This window comes from Suricata suricatta, chromosome 6 (assembly GCF_006229205.1).
Source record: "Suricata suricatta isolate VVHF042 chromosome 6, meerkat_22Aug2017_6uvM2_HiC, whole genome shotgun sequence".
NCBI classification, from domain to species: Eukaryota; Metazoa; Chordata; class Mammalia; order Carnivora; family Herpestidae; genus Suricata; species Suricata suricatta.
The window spans coordinates 85,286,378-85,309,699 of record NC_043705.1 but is presented as its reverse complement, the minus strand read 5'-3'; the positions used below and the strand labels follow the sequence as shown (position 1 = coordinate 85,309,699).

Here is a 23,322-nt window from a genome sequence, read left to right as displayed (position 1 = left end):
ATCCGGGATCGGACAGGTTGCTTCCTCTGTCAGGGTGATGGGAAGTTGGGGCCTCATGATTGGCTGTTTTCAAACTGTCACGGGACATTCCACGTCTGCGGGTGAGGGGTTGGGGTCATCGGTACACGGTGTTTTACTCCAACCCACAGCAAAATGGCGGCTCGGTTGCCATCTTAAGGTAACTCTTACACTAACGTCTGTGTATTACGATGTAATTGGCTATCAAGGAATGCTGTGAATTGTAATTGGTTAACTAAATGATGATGTGTTCTGTCCATGTAATCTCACTGCCCACTTTGTTCGGGGCCATTCTCTGCTCCTTAACACCAGGGAGATCAGGTTTGGCCCGGCTGTAATAAAAGCATGTGGCCATGAATAAAATTATTTCTCGCTTCTATTGGCGTTAGTGGTCTTTTCGTAATCACCCTGCAACACTACCTAGTTGGGCGTAGACCATACTTAAAAAATAAAATAAAGGTATTATCTGTAAAAAGAAATGGGAAGTTCTAGCAATTCTTCCCTTACATGGAAGCCATCAGCTACAGCTGAAAAACAGAAACTACCTTTGGACAGGGAATGGACTCTCCAGCTTGCCATATTATATTCCCTACACTGAGGCAAATTCTTACTGGTAGAGTTAAAAAAAAAAAAAGAACCATTTCTTGTAACCATGTCTTAATTCAAAGAAAACAGAAAAATAGATCAAGAAAGTGTATACATATATTTCTTTTTTTTTTTTGACAAAGGGAAGAACATTCAATGGTGTTTAATATAACTACAAAGGTTGTCTGTTGAAGGAATATATCTTAAATCAGAATTGTGCAACAACTCTGGAGGATGTATGATTTTGCAATCCCTCAGCTAGTCTGGCTGGATCCAACATTATAGATGTTAAATAATGCCAGGTCTCCTTAGAACTTTGAGTTGATGTAAAGTCACATCTGTCTGTTTCCACATTTCCCATAAAGGTGTAAGAAAAATTCCAAAGTATTATTAGGCAGTTTGTGTAGACCTGGTTAAAACCTACATGACATAGGACTGAAAGAAGTAGCTGGTGCCCTTCCATCCCTTAAAGTACTCCTCACAGAACTTCAGCTTTCAAAGCACTTCCTGTCCTGTCTTGCCTCATCAACCCTGAGAAATGGGTAGGGGTGGAATTCCACAGAAAGGGAGGTAACGTGGCTTCCATGTAAGGGAGGTAGTCTACGGAAAAGCATACACCAGACCCAGACCCTCTGCCTTATGGAGGCCACTTGGAGGCTAGACAGAGGCAGATGGCAGGTGGAAAAAAAAGTGGAAATGAAAGAAAGAGGTCTAAAGAGAGATGGCAGGGGACGCCTGGGTGGCTCAGTCGTTAAGCGGCTAACGTACGCTCAGGATATCACAGTTAGTGCGTGGGTTCAAGCCCTGCGTCAGCCTCTGTGCTGACAACTCAGAGCCTGGAGCTTGCTTCGGATTCTGTCTTTCTCTCTGCACCTTCCCAGCTCGCGCTCTGTCTCTCGCTGTCTCTCAAAAAACTAATAAATGTTTAAAAAAAAAAAATATATATATATATATATATATATATATATATATATATATAAAAGAGAGATGGTAGTTTGAAGGTGCAAGGAAAGTGTAGAAGTCAGATATCAGATATTAAAGGGTAGAAATGAGACAGTGGAAAGGGTGGGGGACCACCTCCAAGGAGAAGGAGCTGAGGCGGTATGTCAGTTGGTTTGGGAGAACCTCATTCCAGCAATGGCAAAACGAGGTCCAGAGGAGAAGTGGTTTCCCCAAGGACGTCCAGCACTTTGCCAGGTGGGCCCTAGACCCTGAGCTCAAGTATCCCGATCCCAGTCCAGGATCTTCCTTTTGTCCTTCACAGGGAAGACGGGCCAGTGGGCCTGAGGCAGATAGGAGCAGAGTTGCCACCTGGTTGGCTAGAAAGCTCTGCCCAAGGCTGGTAGCACCATTAACCGTCAAAGACTTAGGTAGCCAAGTCCAAACAATTTGAGCAAGTGACTTTGAAGCCACGATTTTTTCCACGTGTCTGAGGCTTTTCCCAACTTCCAGATAAAGGCAGCGTCAGAAATACCCAACCACCATTCAGAGACTTTCAGGATCTCCCAAGAGATACAGGGTTTTGGAAACGTAAAGGAAGCAATCAAACATCAAACAGCCGATATTTCGGAACGGCACAATCTCCTAAAAAATATTCAGGAATATTGGAGACTGTGGGAAGATGGTTAGGAACCCTGCGAAATCGGCCAACTAGCGTTCGGGAATTTCCGGAGCTTCTCGAGGAGCACTCGGTACATCTCGGTTTATTGCGATCTATTCAGGAGTCTTGGGTCTCCGTTGGGCAGGTCCGTTCGCCGCCTATAATCGTAAGGGCGACTGGTACCGACAGTCCCTCGGCAATTTCCGGAAGTGTTTGGTATTGGCCCGAGAGTGGCGCCCTCTGACGGCAGGAACTGTCACCATCATCAGATAGAACTTCAGCCCGTAGCCTCACGCAGCGCCAGCACGCGCAGACGCAGTTCCGCGCCGGCGGCCGTTCAGAGCGGACGTGGTTGCTACTGAGGTCACTTCCGGCGGGTGACGGTGCGGACGGGTCAGAAGCGTAGAGGCGGCGGCAAAATGGCGGCGCCTGAGGAGCGGGATCTAACCCAGGAGCAGACAGAGAAGCTGCTGCAGTTTCAGGTAGCAGCGAGTACTCGGTGCAGCAAATGCCTCCACGGGCTGGGAAATGGGCCCCTAGAGGAGCCCAGAAACCTCAGATTGGGCCCGAGATTCTTCTCAGACCAGCGGCGGCCCCCTCCCCCCAGACGCCAACTGCCCTGCTGCTCCCGGCCCCCGAACCTCTGTCGGTCCCCGGCCTTCCAGCCAGGGCTTCGGCCCTCTCCTCTCCCTTCAGTGGGTCAGCTTCCCTGGTTTCCCTTAGCGGCACCCGTCCTCAACTATCTTTCCCAGTCCGGCTCCCCGCGGACCCTCTCCGCCCATCGACTCTAGATCTACCGAGATGCTTAATCTCCACCGCGGAGTTGGCCTCGTTTTGGGTCTCTGGAAAACCTACCAACATCCCATGCTATTTCTACAGATATTTATTGATGGCTTCTTGGGTGCCTGGTCCTGTACTGGGCTCTCTGGTGGGGGAGGGGGCAGACCTGGCCCCCGTGCCCTAAAGGTGTGGGAGGACACCACGTAAGGAAACAATGCAACATTGTAAGTGTCAACGGTGGCTTCTGACTTGGTTTATTACCCTGGGCTTATTCCTGGACTCCCGTTCTAGACTGTGCTTGAGGCGGGTGGTAACTTGCAGAAATCTGCCTCCTTTTAGTGGTTGTCGTGTTAAGAACTTTTGGCACTAAGCACTTAACTCTGACCTGGAGAATCTGGTTGGAGATCACTAGGGTCGGTAACTTTGTCTCTTTATTACCATTATCATGGATATCAGTTTCCTTATTTCTAAAATATTTACCTTAAAAATGTCTACCCTCTAAGAGTGTTGTGGAGATCAAATGAGTTTATGGATGTATGAAGGGCTTTGTAAACCGAAATGTTCCTAAATGGCATTGCTACTATTAATCATTATTTAACTTAGGATAGAATTAAAGTTAGTGGTACACTTACTCCCTATAGGAAATGGGTTAAACATTCATTAATTCAGAAATATTTACCAAGAACCTTAGTGCTCATGCACTGCTAGTTCAAATTCCATTTATTGAGTGCCCATGATGTTGTGAGTACTTTGCTAAACACATAGATAGCATGCATGATCACATTTACTGCAACTGCCCTGTGAGGTTCATGCTGTTATAATCCCTGTATCACAGATGAGCAATGAGGTTTATATACTTCGGTTACACAGCCAGTAAGCGGTGGTGTCAGATTTGAAGCCAGATCCCTTTTTCCACCTTGTGTGCCGAACCACCTGTGTAAGGATCAGTGTGCAGCTGAGAGTGGAATGCAAATGCTTGATATTAGTCTTTTTTTTAAAACAAGTTACTACTTTCCTATAATTTCTTTGATTAGATTTCACTATAAGTAATTTTGAGGTGGGTTTTCTTTAAATTGAGCAGTGGATTGGAAGTGTATAATGGAAAAATACTACTGTTGAAATAGTTGACGTTTGATTGGAGGTTTGAGTAAAGAGATTGAGGACATAGATTAGAATCGGAATGAATGAAAATCAAACAAGCAGCTTCCTCTTCCTAGTAGACCACTTATTTTCGGAGTTATGTTTAATTTGGCAGACCATTTTATCCCTTACAACTCTTCAGGGGTAAGCTCCCAGATTAAGTGTTATGAAGTGATGTGAGTTATATGTCATGATGTACTTATTAGTCTGATACTGGGAAGACATGAATATGTGATAGTATTTCTGAGGTTAAGTACATAGGTACTTCCATTTTGTCTTCTTTGGACATTTAAATCAATATGAGGTGAGTAGTTGATTAAAGATGTATTAAGATTGCTTTATGAGGGGTCCTTGTCTGGCTCAGTCAGTAGAGATGCAATTCCTGATCGCAGAGTCATGAGTTCAAGTCCCATGTTGGGTGTAGAACTTACTTAAAAAAAAAAGAGATTGCTTTATGAAACTGGATTTACTAAGACAAATGCATTTTGCATTTATTTGTTCCTTAAGCAGTTGCTGGATCAGGTTCATCATTCAATTGCCATTAAACAGCCTTTGAAACTTAACCAGGTGTCAAGCATTATATTAGGCATGTAACATACCTTAACTTTTTCAGACCTCTTAATAACTCTGTAAGGAATTAATCCCCATTCATTTTGTAAGTGAAGAAATAGGTTCTGAGAAATCAAATAACTCACACAAGCAGTAAGTGGTAGAATTTTAGAAATCCATACCCATGACCATCTTTCCTATAACCTGTTGGAGGAGCCATATATACAAACACACATACATGAACAATGAGTCTCCTGCAGTATATTTGTGCTCATAGTGTAATATGGTATAAACAAACTGCTGTGGGAATTAAGGGAAGGCTAGGAGTATTGATGGAGGTGGGAGGAGGAGAGAAGGATGACTTAATAGTTAACTATTTCTGGTGTCAGTTATGCCTTAGGTGTGGTTTGAGATAGTTTACAGCTGTTGTGCTTAATTCTTGCAAAGTGCCATAGATGCTATGGCTGCTCCTAGGTGATGAAACAGATCTATTGAAGTATTTTGCTTAAGTTCATTACGCTATTAAATAGTGGAGATGGAATTAGAATTAGAAATCTAATTGGTCTGGATCTGGACTTCAAGGCTGGGCTCTTTCCACTGTACTTTGCTAAGTTTGAAGGAGGAATAGAATTTAACAGGTGGTAGGCAGCAGGATGCTCAAAGCTGAGGAAATAGCTCGAGTAATGCATGAAGATGGACTAGTATGGAGTGTTGCTGTGATGGCTTTGGAAAATTGGAAGTGGAAAATCAGATTGGAAAGTTGAATTAGAGCCAGATTTTGGAGGCCTTTCAGAGCTGTGCAGAATTAAATTTTAATCTGTATTCATAGGGAGCCATCACAAGTTTTTTCAGCTAGAGAGTGGCATAACACTAAGTTTCAGGTTTGCTTCACTAATACTATAGAGCAAATGCTTGGAATACCCATAGGAGTTAGGACAGAAAAGCGTGGTACTGTTAGGAAATAGTTCTCAACATGTTGCTTCATTTGAAATATTGAAATTAGCAAAAGTAAAGTATTTTAGAAATCTTAGGTTTCCTGTTTCACTTTTTTTGTGACGTGTTTTGACTAAACTCCCTAGGGTATATTTATCATGCTTCTCAGTCTGTTTGATGTTTTCTTAATTTTTTCTAGTTATCCTTTTCTCCTGTTTGTTTTGGAACCAATTGACTATGAATAACTAATGCACACATTTGTTTTAAGCTATTGCAAATGGAAGAGAATAGGTTTTAAGAAGATTAAATGCAGGGGCATCTGCGTGGCTCAGTCGGTTAAGTGCTTCTGCAGAGGTGGTTCAGTCGGTTAAGGTGCTTCTTCGGTTGAGGTCATGATCTCATGGTTCCTGAGTTTGAGCCTGGCTTTGGGCTCTGCTGACAGCTTGGAGACTGGAGACTGCTTCAGATTCTGCTCATGCTTGCTCTGTCTCTCTCTCAAAAATAAAATAAACATTAAAAAAAAAATTTTTAAGAGTTCATGCAGGTATTAGTAAGGTTACTTTTATTGAAGTCCATTTCCCTAAATTTTCAAATATAACAGACTCCCCTAGTGCCTTGGTTTACTGCTTCTAGATTGCTGTTTGAACACCTGGTGAAAGATGACCTGGACAGAGGGAAGGGACTAAAGAAGCTATATGCATGGCTAGTGGAAGAAGAAATGATCCCTTTCTGCTTTTGTACAGGAGTAAGAAATTTCTGTCCTTTTAAATGAATATTAGGACTTGGTCTTTGTTCTTTTAAATTATAGAAAGTTAAGCCTGAACTCTGGGCTGTAGAATCAAGCTTATAATTCATTTTGAAAATCTTTCTTGTTGGCTTCATCTGACTCTTTATTACCTAAAGGAAAAAGAAATTTTTGCCAGGGAATTTGGGTTATTGCAGGGAAGCCATGAACTTGGAAACTTGGGGTAAACCTGAATTAGCCTTTCAACTTCGCTTCTAATGAGTTCTCTGACCTAGGGCATGTTCCCACTTTTTTGAATCATTCCTCATCTATAAAATGGGGATACTATTCCCTAGTTCTCACTGGTTTTTGTTTTTTACTTAAAAAAATGTACCAAATAATGCATACTTTGCAAGTCAACAATGTAAAATTGTGTAAAAGGGTGATTAAATCTCATTCCTCCTCCTCATTCCCAGTTTGTTGTGTATCTTTGTATACTTTTTTCTTCTCCAAATACAGGTATACATGCTTAATGTATAAGCTCAAGTACCCTTCACTTGACTGTTTGGTTGGAACAGATGGCTTCTGTTTCCCAAGATCTTCTCTGTAACATGTCCAAGTATTTCTGCTTTCACCAGTTGAGTTGTACAATGGCAGGAGTCAATTGTGTTTGCTTTCCATACCATTGTTTGCTGGTTATATTTGTCATAAAAATATAATATATAAACCAATAAAATATCACTGCAAGAGCTTTTATCTGGAAACTTTATCTGAAAATTAAATGCTTTGGAGAAGGTCTATAGGGTCAAGTTGCTGAAAAACTGCTGTTCAGTGAGGTGTGGGCAAGATAGGTATAAAGATGACTCTGGGAAAAGTCACTGAGATTAGTATTCTGCACTTTCTGCTTGGCAAGTGCTTGGAGTTCTTGTACTAGAAGAAATTAAATCCATGTTCTGTGGATATGGTTTATGCTAAAAAGACTCCCAAAGAATGCCAGTGGATCCATTTCCCTTTTTTTTTTAATGTTTATTTATTTTTGAGGGGTAGAGAAAGAGCATGAGCAGGGGAGGGGCAGAGAGAGAGGGAGACACAGATTCTGAAACAGGTTCTAGGCTCTGAGCTGTGAGCACAGAGCTCGACGCAGGGCTCCAACCCACAAACCATGAGACCATGACCTGAGCCGAAGTTGGGTGCTTAATCGACTGAGCCACCCAGGCGGCCCAGTGGACCCATTTCCTAAAGAAAAGGGTAGGCTTTCATCAAAAGACTGCTGCATAAATTTGTGTGCTTTGTGTTTTAAATGAAATTATGGAATATTTTTATTCCTCACTTGAAGTGACTTTTAAAAAATTTTTTTAATGTTTATTTTTTGAGAGAGAAACCAGAGTGTGAGCGAGGAAGGGGCAGAGAGAGAGAGGGGGACACAGGATCTCAAGCAGGTTCCAGGCTCTGAGCTGTCAGCACAGAGATAGATGCGGGGCTTGAGCTCACAAATCATGAGATCATGACCTGAGCCGAAGTTGGACACTTGACCAGCTGAGCCACCCAGGCACCCCTTAAGTGACTTTTGAATTAATTGACTATTAAGTCCTATTCTCAGTAGGTTAAGAGCTTCTGCTATCTTTGTTTTAATAGAGGTAGGATCTTATTATAATTATGAAAATCAGCATAGCATAGTAAGTTGTCATGAAGACTGGGTATGAAGTAAGACAATCTGAATTTGAATCCTGCTTCTCCAGCTAGTATCTTTGTCATCTTGGGCGAATTACTTAACCTTTCTGCCTTAGTTTCTTCATCTGTGCCCTTACACTATTAACCTACCTCGTAAGGGTTATTTCAGTAATTAAATGTTAATATATCTAAAGCAAATATTAAGCACTTGGATGTTAAACATTGTTATAGTTATTACTTTGTGGTTTTTAAAACATTGAGGGGCAATCAGGTTGTTTTCTTTTTTTTTGTTTCATACAATTAATGCTACAGTGAATATCCTTGTACATAAACATTTATCCCATTGTTAATCAACTTTTATTTATCACTTCCTATGTGCTAGTATAGTTCTAGGCACAGGATACAACAGAATATTAAATATAATTCCTACCCTTTTGGAGCTCACATTCTAGTGGAGGGGTCCGAGAAGAGTCAAACTAAATAAATGAAAAATATACCATGTTAGATGGTGATAAATGCTGTAGAGAGAAATAGGGAATTTTGAGGAGGGTATTTCATTTCATTTTTTAAAAGTTTATTTGTTTTGAGAGGGGGAGGGCAGAGAAAGGAGGAGAGAATCCTAAGCAGGCTCCATGCTCCCCATGATCTCATGACCTTAAATCAAGAGTTGATGCTTAACCAACTGAGCCACCCAGCTGCCCCAGGTTTTAATTTTAAGTAGGATTATCAGGGGATGGCCTCACTGGAAATGTGTTAATCTTGTGAAAATCTGGAGGAAGTACTAAACAAATCATGTGGATACCTGGAGGAAGAGGATTACAGATAGACGGGATAAGGTATGCAAGCATCCTAAGGCATGACCTCTAGGGACTTGTCCAGGAATGGCCAGGAGGCTAGTGTGCTGAGAGAAAGAAGAAAGTAGTAGGAGAGGGGCGCCTGGGTGGCTTGGTTGACCATCTGACTGTGGATTTTAGTTCAGGTCATGATCCTAGGCTCATGGCATCAGACTGCATGCTGAGCATGGGGCCTGCTTGGGATAGTCTCCCTCTCTCCCCCTCTCCAGTCCCCCCTCCTCTCTTTCCCTCCCCGCTCCCTCCCTCCCCCCCTCCCTCCCTTCCCCTCTAGGCGTCTCCCCGCTTGTGTGCTCTCTAAAAAATTAAAAACTGAGAAAGAAAGAAAATTGTAGGAATCAAGGTCAGAGAGTGAAAGGTAGGGCTAGTTCACAGATGGCCTTGTATGCTACTGTAAGGATTTTGGCTTTAACTCAGAAGCAAGTTGCGTAGACATGAGGGGATTTTTAGTGTTGACAGGATTTATGATTTATTAGGGTTACTCTGGCTATTTTCTTGAGGAAAACCTGACTGAAAAAAGAGAAGGGAGGAGTAAGGAGACCAATTAGGAGATTTTTGTAGTGATGCAAGACTGCTTGGATCAAGATGAAGTAGGAAATAGCCATGAAGAGTAATTGGATTTGGATTTTGAAGGTAAAATGGATGGGATTTTCCAAGGGATTGTACGTGAAGTGAGAGAGAAAGGAAGAAATTAAGGATATCTTAGATTTTTGATCTAAGTAAGTAGAAATGGAAGAGTCATTAACCAGGATAAGGAAGCCTGGGAGGAGCACATTTGCATGTGGGGGTGAGTTCAGTCATGTAAAGTTTGAGGTTTCTATTTATTAGACATCCAAGTGAAGATGTCTAACTGGATATACTAGTACCGAGTGCAGGCGAATGATCTAGGCTAGCAGTACAATTTTGGAAATCATCTGCATGTACATAATATTTAAAGCCCTGAAACTGTTGAGATCATCTATAGAGCAAGAATACATAAAAAAAGAAAATTTGAGATTTGAAGGTGTTTTTGTTGTTGATGTCATTTAAACATCTATTGAGCATTTACAGTTGACTCTTGAACAACATGTATTTGAACTTAAAAGTGGATTGTTTTTAATAAATACAGTGCAGTATTGTAAATATTTTCTATCATTTTCTTAATAACATTTGCTTTCCCCTAGCTTACTTTATTGTAAGAATACAGTATATAATACATATGAACCTACAAAATATGTGTTAACTGTCCTATCAATAAGGCTTCTTCTGTTCAACAGTAGGCTATTAAGTAGTTAAAATTGGGGAAGTCCAACGTTCTACTCGATTTTCAACTGCATAGAGCTTGGTGCCCCCAACTTCCATGTTGTTCTAGGGTCTATTGTACTCTATTCAGAGTGCTCAAGATTCCTTGTGTCATTGATGCCTCTCAAAAAATAAATGGTGTAGGTTGTATTGGTGAGTAAACGAGGATCTGTAGGTAATTTATGTAAGGTTATTAGTGACAAGCTTAGATTCAAATCTAGAATTCTGGATTCTTTCCTCTTCTTTCCTACCACCTAGCACTGCCTCTCCAGTCTTAAGTGTTGATTTGTTTTCAGCTATGGGTAAGTGAATAGGGCCAATAACAATAGCCATGTGGTAGTTTTAAAAAAGCAAACACAGCAAAGGAAGTCAAAAGTATGATTCTGGCTTCGGCTAAGACAGATTCTAATTCAGGACATCATCACTCATGATAATTCTCTTAACCTCCTCTACATAAAAGTGGGCTTTAAAAAAATTATTTATTTTGAGAGAGAGACAGAGTGTGTGGGGGAAGGGCTGAGAGAGAGGGAGACTGAATTCTAAGCAGGCTCCACACTGTCAGCACAGAGCCCAACATGAGGCTTGAACTCCCAAACTGTGAGCTCATGACCTGAGCTGAAATCGAGTTCGTCACTTAACCACCTGAGTCACCCAGGCACCCCAAAAGTGGACTTTTTAAGGAGAAAGAAGAATCTCCAAAAGTGGAAATGAAAAAAGAGGACAGTTCTCTCACTTCCATGCATATGGATAAGAGAGAGAAAATGGGAGAGAGAAGGCTTCAGAGGAAGAAGTATCTTCAGAGAAAAGCCAAGTTTCAGTGAGAACATGAAGGTGAAGGAAATGTTTAGAGATGTAGTTATGGATATAGGGATGGTGCTGATATTTCTTTCTGTACAACAGAATCCTAAAAATGTGCTATCCGGTCAAAACAAATGTACTTTGTACATTTTAATAGCTATTGGTAGATTATTTCCTAGGGAGTTTTGGCAGTTCACAGTCTGACCAAGAGAATGTGAGAGGACCGGTTTCCCCACGTGCCTGCCAGCACGGGATAGGATCTTTTTGAAGTTTTGTCAATTCGGTTAAATTTTTTTAAGGTTCTAGTTTTAATTTGCATTTCTAGTGGTAGTGGTGTTTGTAATTTTTGGTTTTGTTTTCTGGTCAACTTTGAATAGCTAATGCAAATACTTGTTTTAGCCTATTTCTAATAGGAAAGAATAAGGAACATTGGAGACAAGGGTTGGCTTATGAGCCTCTTTTTTAAGAGATAGCAGGTGTCTCCAGGTATGGGGAATCTGCTTTTCGGTCAAGTTGGTTGCAGAATAAAAGATTGAGTCCAATTGTTCCATAAACTCCTGATTAAGCTTCTCATGGCTACTTACAGTTATTGTGTAAATTGCCTGTCTATCCTTTGTTCATGACATTTTATTATTGATTTGTGGTTCTTTAAAAAGGGATATTGGTCGTGTATAGCAAATATTTTTCATGATATCCTTTATTTCTGATTTTGTTATCTTTTTACTTTCATTTGTTAAATCATTCATTTTCTCCTAGAAGAGATTATGGGTTAGCTGACCCCTCACTGGAGTAGTCCTGTTTATCATACTGTATTCTGTTTCACTAACCTGTCTACTGGTACCGTTATTGAATTAATAGCAATAGGCTTTATATTAAGTTTTAATATCTGAGAGATAGGACTCCTTGCCTATTTACTTTTTGAGAAATTATTGGTAATTCTTACAAGTTTTTTTAATATACATTTAAAAATCATTTTAGGGGCGACTGGGTGGCCCAGTCAATTGGGCATTTGGCTTCGGCTCAGGTCATGGTCTCGTGGTTTGTGGGTTCGAGCGCTGCGTCAGGCTCTGTGCTGACAGCTAGATCAGAGCCTAGAGCCTGCTTCAGATTCTGTGTCTCCCTCTTTCTCTGACCCTCCCCTCCTCGTGCTGTCTCTCTCTGTCTCTCAAAAATAAATAAAAAACATTAAAAATATTTTTAAATCGTTTTATAACACACGACTCGTGAAGCCTCTCAAGTTTTTACAAAATAATAAAATAATTTTATGCAGTTGTAGGATTATTGGACTTGCATAATATATGTATATTAATTTGGCACTGGTTGACATTCAGGAACATGTACATCTCTTTATTCAGATGTATCACATATCCTTTAAAATATTTTTTGTGGGGTGTCTGGGTGGCTCAGTTGGTTAAGTGTCTGGCTCTTGATCTTGGCTCAGGTCATCATCTCATAGTTTGTGAGATCAAGCTACACATTGGACTCTGCTGATAGCTCAGAACCTGCTTGGGATTCTTCACCTGCCACCACCCCCCCCATAAATAAATAAACTTAAAAATAAAACAAAATACTTTTTGTAATTTTATCTAAATTTTGTATGTTCATTATTAAATTTATTCCTAGGTATTAAAATTTTTTTTTTAACATTTATTTATTTTGAGAGACAGAGACAGATCATGAGCAGGGGAGGGGCAGAGAGAGGGACACACAGAGTCGGAAGCAGGCTCCAGGCTCTGAGCTGCCAGCACAGAGCCTGATGTGGGGCTCGAATCCATGAACTGTGAGATCATGACCTGAGCTGAAGCCAGACACTCAACCGACTGAGCCACCCAGGCACCCCTATTCCTAGGTATTTTATAGTTTTGGGCACTCTTATGAATAGAACATTTCTTTATTTCTTAATGGTTACTAATAGAAATGCTATTGAATTCTGTACATTTATCTTAAAATTTTGGATCTTTTATCTTGTTTCTTAATGTTTTATGATCATTACTAATAGTTTTCTAGTTTGGTCTCTTGGGCTCTTTTTGGCTTATAACAATTTTATTGAGCTATAATTCACATGCCACAAATTAACCCTTTTAAAATACACAATCAGTATATTTACAGAGTTGTGCAACCATCACCACTATTTACTTCTAGAACATTTTTATCATCCCCGGAAGAAACCTGTGCCTATTAACAGTTAGAGGTTCATGAGTGTTATAGCCTATATCAATATTTTTTCCTTTTTATGGCTGAATAGTAGTCCATGGTGTGAATAAACTACATTTTGTTTATGCATTCATTAGGAATTTGGCTTCTACTTTTTAGCTATTATCATTAATGCTGCTATGAATATTTATATACAAATTTTTGTGTGGACATGTTTTTATTTCTCTTAGTCATACGATATCTGGGTCACATGGTAACTGTTTAACTTTTTGAGAAATTGCCACTGTTTTTCCTAAGCAGCTACCCCATTTTCCTCTCCAGTAGTGTGTGAGGGTTCCAGTTTCTCCCCATCCTCATTAACATTTGTTAATCATCCATCTTTGTAGCCATCTTGGTCAGTGTGAAATGGTATCTCGTTATTTTGATTTGCATTTCCCTAATGATGAAAATGATGAGCATTTTTTCATATGTTTATTGGCCATATGTCAGTCTTCTTTGGAGAAATATCTATTCAAAATCTTTGCCCATTTTTTTTGGATTACATAGCTTACTGGGTTGTAAGAGTTCTTTATATATTCTGATACAAGTCCTTTATCAGATATATCATTGGGAAAAATACTGTCCATTCTGTGGGTTGTCTTTACTTTTTTGATGGTGTTTATTGAAGCTTTAAATTTTGATGAAACATGATTTATTTGTTTCACCTTTTGTTGCTTGTCCATTTGGTGTCATATCTGTATCTTTTGGTGTCTTATGTATATATGGTCTGATCTGTTTTTAGTTAATAGATGTGAGGTAAGGGTTCTACTTCATTCTGTTGCATGTGGGTATTCAGTTTTTCCAGCACCATTTATTTGAAAGACTGTTCTTTCCCTGTTGAATGACCTTGAAATCCCTGTTGAAAAATCAGTCAACCGTAACTACAAATTTATTTCTGGACTCCTATTTCTATTCTGTTGATCTGTATTCTTAATGCTACTACCACACTGTCTTGACTATTGTAGTTGTGCAATAAGTATGAAATCAGGAAATGTGAGTCCTCCAACTTTGTTCTTTTCATATTTATTTTAGCTGTTCTGGGGCTTTCTAATTTCTAAATTTTTAGAATTACCTTGTCAATTTTGCAAAAAAAGGCAGCTGGAATTTTGATAGGGATTGCTGTTTACTCTATAGATCAATATGGAGATTATTGTTATCTTAAAAAAAATTAAGGCTTAAAAATTTCTTTTAATGCTTATATTTGTACTAGAGGCGGGGGGAGAGAGGGAACACGGGGGAGGGGCAGAGAGAGACTGAGACAGAATCTGAAGAAGTGTTCAGGCTCTGAGTGTCAGCACAGAACCCAGCACAGGGCTCGAACTCGCCAGCCATGAAATCAGGACCTGACCCTAAGTCGAATGCTTAACCGTCTGAGCCACCCAGGTGCCCCTTAAGTCTTCTAATCTGTGACCATGGGAAGTCTTTTCTTTTTTTCTTTAGCTTCTCTCGATGATATTTTATAGCTTTTTGTGTATAAGTCTTGCACTTCTTTTGTTAAATTTACTCCTAAATATTTTGTTGTTTTTATTGGTACTGTGAAAGGAACTGTTCTATTTTTAGATTCTTCGTTGCTAGTGTGTAGATGTAGAATTGATTTTTATATGTTGATCTTGTATCCTGCAACCTTTTTGAACTCATTATTCTATTAGCTTTTTGGCGGATTTCTTATATACATGATCATGTTACCTTCTTTCTTTCCAGTCTAGTTGCCCTTTTTTTCCCCCTTGCTTAATTGCTCTTGTACAGTGTTGAATAGAAGTGGCAAGAGCAGACATCCATGTCTTCTTGTTCTTTATCTTAGGGGGAAAAGCATTGTCTTTCACATTATCATTTTGGCTGTGAGTGTTTTTCACATGTGCTTAATCAGTGTGAGGAAGCTCCCTTCATTCCTGGTTTAAGTTCTTATCATGAAAGGGTATTTTAAGATTAAAAGGAATAAATGAGACAATTCATGGGAAGTGCCTGATGCATAGGTACTGGGCCCCTTGGTGTCACATACCACCTCCAGCAGGTTTCTGTCAGGTAGAAGTTGGAAAAGTAGTCCCTAAGGCTCAGGGTCAGTGCTAGCCAGTGACTTCAGTCTTAGAGTGGCCAGCATGCCCTCAGCACTGAGAGGAGGGAGGGCTCCTTTCTAGCTGCCCAGACCTCTCCCAGGCCAAATGGGCTCTGATCATCTTCTGTCCTCTCCCAAGACTTAGAAGGGGCAGGCTTTCACCCAGTCCTGGAGAATGTCCAGTTGTACAAATGTTCTCTTATATTCCTGTTTATTTTTCTGGGGATTATTTAATAAAGAGTGGACTCGAGAATTTGCAAAACATTGTCCCTTTTAAAACTTGGAATTTAGTAGATAAGGGGCGCCTGGGTGGCTCTGTTGGTTAGGCCTCCGACTTCGGCTCAGGTCGGATCTCACGTCCATGGGTTCGAGCCCCGCATCAGGCTCTGTGCTGACAGGTAGCTTGGAGCCTGGAGCCTGCTTCCAGTTCTGTGTCTCCTTCTCTCTCTGCCCCTCCCCCTCTCATGCTCTGTCTCTCTCTGTATCAAAAATAAATAAAACATTTAAAAAAAAAAACTTGGAATTTAGTAGATAAGAAACACTTGTCAGATAAACCAAAATATATTTGAAGGGGTAAAAGTCTTTTCAAAGAGGTTATAGAAGAGATTTTACATATAGAAGACCTGTCATATTATTCAAATGTACAGAATTAAACATGTGATTTGAGAATTAAAAGTGTTGACAATTAAACTTTGTAGAATTTCCTCACTTAAAAATTCAAATTTAGGGGCACCTGGGTGGCTCAGTTGGTTAGGTGTCTGACTTCGGCTCAGGTCATGATCTCACGTTCGTGGGTTCGAGCCCCATGTCAGGCTCTGTGCTGAGCGCTAGCTCAGAGCCTGGAGCCTGTCTTCGGATTCTGTGTCTCCCTGTCTCTCTGACCCTCCCCTGCTCATGCTGTCTCTCTCTCTCAAAAATAAATAAAAACATTAAAAAATAAATTTTTTTTTAAAAATTCAAATTTAGGAGAACCTCGGTGGCTCAGTTGGTTCAGCGTCCGGCTCTTGGTTTGGCTCAGATCTTGCTGTTCCTGTATTTGAGCCTCGAGTTGTTAATGTTAGAGAGGAGGCTGCTTGGGATTCTTTCTCTCCCTCTCTCTGCCCCTCCCTCACATGAGCCCGCTCTGTTTCTTTCTCTCTTCTTTTCCCTTTTCTCTTGGAATAAATAAACTTTAAAAAATTCAAATTTAGCTTACAGTGTTAGTATCCTTTTTCTTTTCTTGAAACTGTGTTACTATTTTATTGTTAATGAATCTACCTCTATGACTATCTTGAAGCCCAGGCTGGGTTAGCGGTGAGTCCTGGAGGTAACTAATTCCATCCAGCTCTGAGCTTTATGGTTATGAGCACTGTCTTTTCTTTCTACTGCAGCTGAAAACCCAGACTCATGAGGCCTCAATTTGCCTCCATATTCCCAGAAGATGCCAAAGCCAACCATGTAGGAGGCTTTTTCAAAGGAGATGACTTTGTATTCCCAGAAAACAAACCCTCTGCCTTGTTTTTTGAGACAGAGGACAGCCCCAGACCACAGACAGGTTGGGACCAGTGTTAGTATCCTTACATACATTTTCCACAAGCTTAATATTAATATATTTTATGAGCTTTTATCTAGCCTTTTCACATACAAAATGAAGACATTCTAATTTTCTCATTTATTTATTAATAGGGATTCCTTTATAAAGATATATTTCCCTCATCTATTTAGTTACACTGAGTTATATGGTATTTATAGTAAAGGCAGGATAAGCATTTGATGCTTTCAGTTATTTACGAGTTTTTAAATAATATGTTGATTTCCTAGCATCCTTCAAAAGTAACCAGTGAGGTTTTAAAAAATTGAGTATTGGTATGAACTCATGAATTTAAATATATTTACTATATTGTAACTTATTACCATTGTGCTTATTGAGGCTCAGTTGTGCCGTCATTGACAATTGCTAATTTTCTTTAGTTTGATTCCTGATGACTTTTTTTTTTTTTTTAAGAGAGAATTCTATCAGGGGAGAGGGACAGAAGGAGAGAGAGAGAAAGAGAGAACATAACCCAGGCAGGCTCCACACTTAAGCCCCACCGCCCTGGGGGGATCATGGCCTGGACTCTATCCCACCACCTTGGGATCTTGACCCAAGCCAAAATCAAGAGTCAGGACGCTCAACCGACTGAGCCACTCAGGCTCCCCGGATGACTTTTTCTAAATCCTAATGTTTATACAATTTGTTTTTTTAGAGAACAGAAGAGATTATCCTTTTGAGTTTGTAAGAGCCTTGTATTTTTGTTTCTAAATAATTTTGTCTTATTGCCATGGTCCCAGGAATCTTTGATAGTTGTTGAGCTTTCTGATGTAAGATGTTTCAAACTCATCTTGAATAGGTTATAGAATTTCTGCCTAGATCTAGAATTAACCAGTTCTCTAAGAAAGCTAATTTTTGGTGGGGAAGAAATAATATTTAGATGCTGTAGGTCGTAGAGTTATGACTGTTGCTATTGGGTTGGTCTAGAACTTTTTAGTTGACAGAACTAAGAATACATATATACACAGACACACAAATATATTTGTATTTATTTATTTCATAATAAAACAGTTTGATATTTCCAGATCAGATTGAGGGCTACCAATTCAAGTTCAGCCCTACACCTTCCCTCTCTGTCTCCTTTCTTCATGCCAGAAACTTGGTTCTTAATGAGACATTATTCCCTTGCTTTATCACATAATCAACACTTAACTTTCTCAAAATAGGAATACTCATAGTAACAACAATATGATTATGTAAAACAATTTAAGCCCCTATTTTTGAGGATGTAGTGTCAGTTTACTGTTGTAAAGTCATTTGAGATAGTTTCTCTATGTTGTTATGCCACCAATTCAGCATGTTTAGGGATTGCTGCTGCTTTTTACTTTTTAATTAAAACTTTTTTAAAAGTTTATTTATTGGAGAGAGAGTGAGCATGACCAAGGGAGGGGCAGAGAGAGAGGGAAGGAGAGAGAATCCTAGGCAGGCTCACACAGTGCAGAGCTCAGTGTGGGGCTCACACTCAAATGTGATATACATTACACACTTTTCTCCATCTTATTTTTATACCTAATATCTCCTGTAATCTTTGCATAGCATTATAGGGAATTATTTCTCTTTCATATTTATAGTTGTGTGAGAACTCTATTGTAAGGATAGCTACTTGTTGATGGAAATCTGTGTTATTTCTCATCTCTTGCTTTTACAGTAGTAGGGCAATAAGTAGCCTTATTCATGACTTTATTTTTTGCTAGTGTGTCTTTGGGATAGATTCCTAGAAAAATTTCTGGGTCAGTGGGTTAAATGCTTATGTATATGCACATGTAACTGTTAGAAATTGCCAAATTTTCTTCCATGAAAATTGTACCATTTTTGTGCTTCTACTAACAGTATATGAAGCAGACTCAGTATAGATTTAATTTTCTGTCAGTTTTTTGTCCTTTTTATTCTCCATTTTTATTATTTATTATATTTTTATTTTAATTTTTGAGAGAGAGAGAGACAGAAAGTGAGCAGGGGAGGGGCAGAGAAAGGGATACACAGAATCTGAAACAGGCTCCAGGCTCTGAGCTGTCAGCACAGAACCCAACACAGGGCTCAAACCCACAAACTGCGAGATCACAGCCTGAGCCAAAGGTGGTCCCAGGTGCCCCTTCTCTATTTTGTTTATAATTTTTTTAAATTTTGAGACAGTGAGACAGAGTGCGAGTGGGGGAGGGGCAGAGAGAGAATGAGACAGAGAATCTGAGTAAGCAGTTAGTGCAGAGCCCCATGCGGGGATCAAACCCACAAACTGTGAGATCATGACCTGAGCCAAAGTCAAACTGAGCCACCTAGGCTCCCCTGCTCCTTTTCTATTTTTAATAACTATATATTAGGAATGTTAACCTTTGTCCATGAAATAACTTGTAAGTTTATTCCTAGGTCTTTCGCTTTGCATATGGTGTTTTATTGCCATAAGGAAGGTTTTTTAGGGGAGGGGCTGTACTTTCTATATTTCTGTAAAGCTGGAACTGTTCTAAGAAATAATGTCCTTTTTTTTTTTAAGTTATTTATTTTGAGAGAGAGAGTGCTCACATGGAGTGGGGGAAAAGGCAAAGAGAGAAGGAGAGAGAATCCCAAGCTGGTCCCATGCTATCAGGGTGGAGCCTGCTGCGGGATTCACTTCATGAACTGTGATGTGAGTTCGTGACATGAGTCAAAATCGAGAGTGGGACGCTCAAACAATTGAGCCACCCAGGCACCCCTTAAAATGTATATTTTTGTTTGTTTGTTTAATTTTAGAGAGAGAGAGAGAGAGGACAGAAGGAGAGAGAATCTTAAGCGGGCTCCACACTTAGCATGGAGCCCAGTGCAGGGCTCAATCCCATGAACCGTGAGATCATGACCTAAACTGAAATCAAGAGTCAGATGCTCAACCAACTGAGCCACCTAAGCACCCCAATAATGTCTATTTTTTAAAAAAAAACTTTTTCCATATTGTTTGAGATGCTGTCTTTGTCAATACTAAATTTTTATATGTAGCTGGGTGTGTTGTTTCTGGATTTTCTTTTTTGTTCCATTGGTCTTGCATGATACTACTTGCAATACTACTTATAATAAAGAGACTTATAGTGTATTTTAATCTGGAGGGCTACTGTCCCTCATTCTTTTTCAGGGTTTTCCCAGATTTTTTTTACTTGTTTTTCCAAAAGAACTTTAAAATCAACTTTTCAAAACTCAGATATTTAAATTTATAAATGAATATGGGAATGTGATTGACATATTTATGTTGAATCTTCCTATACAAGAACACTTCTTGGAAGTTTTTTGACAAACTGAGTTAGTAGTGTTTACTGGCTTTTTTTAAAGTACATCTTTATGTGACAAATGCAGGTATTTGTGAACAGGTTGGTTCAAGGGTTCAAGTTTGGGGTTATTTCTTCAGAATGGTCTGGGCATCAGTGTTTGTATACTCCTCCAAGTGATTTAAGGAATATTTGTATTATTGGCAGAGTAGTATAAATTCCTGTTACTCTGAATGGAGGGTTACCTGTACTGCAGATACTCTTTTGGAAATAAATCTTTGGGGTGCATATTGATAAAGATTAATTTTGTCAATTTTCTTTGGGCCATTTGAGGGTCATTTCACATATTTAGGAGTTCTTGTTGCCATTTCTCCAATACTTTTTCTTAAAATGAACACAAATATATAATAAAGTAATAAAATTGAAGGTTTGTTGTTAACTGCTTCTAGTTGTATATGTGTGTTTTTAAACCACTTTGTGTGCCAGCAGTGATAAATAGCAGAAATCATTGTAGCCACTGAGGTGCCTGTTGGCTTTGGATTTTCCCACTAAGGAAATTTCAAAAATTTTCTCACTGTCCTGGAATATATTTTGAAGAGAAAATCTTATTCATGCTAAATATCTGGGGACTTTTTAAAGTATTTTAGTGGTTGTAAGTTCCTACTGGAGTTAATAAAGAAGTATGGGGATGAAAGGTACAGCATAGGGAATATAGTCATTAGAATTGTAATCATGTTGTGTAGTACAATGGTGAGCACAGGATAATGTATAGACTTAGTGAATCACTATGTTGTACACCTGAAACTAATACAGCATTGTGTGCCAGCAGTGCTGTAGAAAAAATAAATAAAAGGAATGAAGTAATTTAAAAAAAGTCCAATAAAATATCCACTTCTCTTAATTAACCCTCTACCCTATCTCCCTTGCCTCTACCCTTGTTTAACACTTTATTTTTCCTTTGGACTATTTTAGTAACCTTAAAATGGTGCCCTTAATTTCAAGTCTCTCTCCTCTTCAATTTTAGCTTTCCTAGTTTTCCTAGAGTAGTCTTTCTCTCTTTTTTTATGTTTATTTTTGAGAGAGAGACAGAGAGAGAGAGAAACAGCTCCAGTGGGGGAGGAGCAGAGGGAAAGGGAGACACAGTATCCAAAGCAGGCTCTAGGCTCTGAGCTATCAGCCCAAAGCCTGATGGCTGGGCTCGAACTCACAAGCTGTGAGATCATGCCAACTGAGACACCCAGGCGCTCCCCAGAATAATCTAACAAACATTCCATGTCACTCTCTAAAGATTTATTTGCTCTGCATTGATTAGAACTGCATGAAATCTCTGCATCTCATGATTGAACCATCCATACTTCATTGTCCATTCCCTTAATTATACCTCACTCCCCCCCCTTTTTAAAAAGATTTTATTTTTAAGTAATCTCTACACCCAAAGTAGGGCTTCAACCTACAACCTCAAGATCATGAGTTGTATACTCTAGTTGCATGTGTATGAACTGAGCCAGCAAGGTGCCCCTTATCCTTTCCCTTTCTATTCCAGTGATACTTTCTTGACTTCCTAGTTCCCCTAATATAACATTCTTTTTCCTCCCTTGAACTCACACATTTCCTTCTGCTAATTTTCAGTTCAGAACTTTGTGTCTTCCCCGAGTCCCCTGGAAGACTTTCGGATTTGTTTACCACTGGTGTATAGTCATTGTCATAATAGTACAATAATATATGTGTCTTTTTACTCCACAAAGTTATTGGGGATTGGGACTGTGATTTCTTTGATGTACTTGGTGCACCATAGATGCTGAATTAATAATTATTGAATGAATTGAGTGATTCACCAGAAATCTCTCAACCAGAGAGTTTTTGTTGTAGCTCTTTTTTTTTTTTAAAGTTTATTTGGTGGGGGGGGCAGAGAGAGAGAGGGAGAGAGAATCCCAAGCAGGCCCCACGCTGTCCGCACAGAGCCCAATGCAGGACTTGAACCATGAGCTGAATCATGATCTGAGCTGAACCAAGAATTAGATGCTCAAGCGTCTGAGCCATGCTAGTGTCTCTGTTGTAGTTGTTCTTGAAGTTTGTTTTTTCTCTTTGTTAAAGTATTTCCCAATAGCGTCCCATTTTCCAGAGAAATGAGAAAACAAAAAATCCAGCTTTCCACACTCTCATTATATAGTATAGTATGCGGAGGGGGAAGAACTCCATATTAGGAGCTTGGCCATTTGAAATCTGTATGACAGTTACTCAGTCCTGGGCCTTAGTTTCCATACCTGCAAAGTGACTTTCTATTTCTATTTCTGTTTCTAACTGAACAAGATTATTGTAAGAATCAGTAAGAAAACATATTGCTTGGCTCATCGATGCTTTTTTAAAAAAACAAATTTACATTTATTTATTTTTTGAGAGATAGAGTGAGACAGCATGAGCAGGGAGGGTCAGAGAGAGAAGGAGACACAGAATCTGAAGCAGGCTCCAGCCTCTGAGCAAGAGTTCAGCACAGAGCCCCATGCGGGGCTTGAACCCCCCAACGTGAAATCATGACCTGAGCCAAAATGGGATGCTTAATTGACTGAGCCACTCAGGTGGCCCTTGGCTCATAGATGCTTAAGAGTTGAATCTAAATCCTAGAATATTCTATGTTTTGAAATTGATAAGTTGACATTTTGTGACTTGACATTACATTATGCCTACATATACACACACATATCTTCTGCATGGCAAGTTCTAGAAATGTGATTTCAAGCTATTTTGAAACATAGGCATAGTGGCAGATTTTGTCAGCCAGACCATGGGGGGAAACAGGGAAGGCCAGACTCTCAGACAACTTTTGGAGGATTGGTAAAGTTTCATGGCTTGTGAAGAGGAAAATAATATCTTCACATTTCTCTAACCAAATTTTCTGCTTGATTGAGTAATACCATCACTTTAGAAAAGGTTGAATAAGGCTAAATTGTTTTTTGTTTCTTTTTGAGTGGAATTGGGTTAAAGAATAATACTAGAATAAGAATATAATGAAAAGTATTTTATTTTTCCTCAGAAAACAAAGTAATCTGATTATGGTACTTCAGAAACTTTTAAACAAGTTCACACTCCTCTTACAACACTTTACAAATATCTTCCCCCTCCCCCCCATTTTTTATTGTGGCAAAGTACACATAAAACTGAGCATCTTAAACAAATTTAAGTGTACAATTTAGTGATAATAAATACATTCATAATATTGTATATCCGTCACCACTATCTATTTCTGTAAATCTTTTCATTTTGTAAACTGAAACTATATAGTAGTATCCCCATCTTATCCATGAGGAATACATTCCAAGGCCCCAGTGGATACCTGGAACTGCAGATAGTA

General features: G+C 39.4%; 1 protein-coding gene across 1 annotated transcript in view; it reads left to right on the top strand.

The window, feature by feature from the left end:
- Positions 1-2,583: 2,583 nt before the first annotated feature.
- FAF2 (Fas associated factor family member 2) overlaps positions 2,584-23,322 on the top strand; it is a 73,715-nt gene continuing 52,976 nt past the window's right edge. Inside the window, exon 1 of the mRNA XM_029942812.1 lies at positions 2,584-2,685. Coding sequence (XP_029798672.1) covers positions 2,623-2,685 — 63 coding nt within the window. The 5' untranslated portion in view covers positions 2,584-2,622. The remainder of the gene's footprint in view (positions 2,686-23,322) is intronic.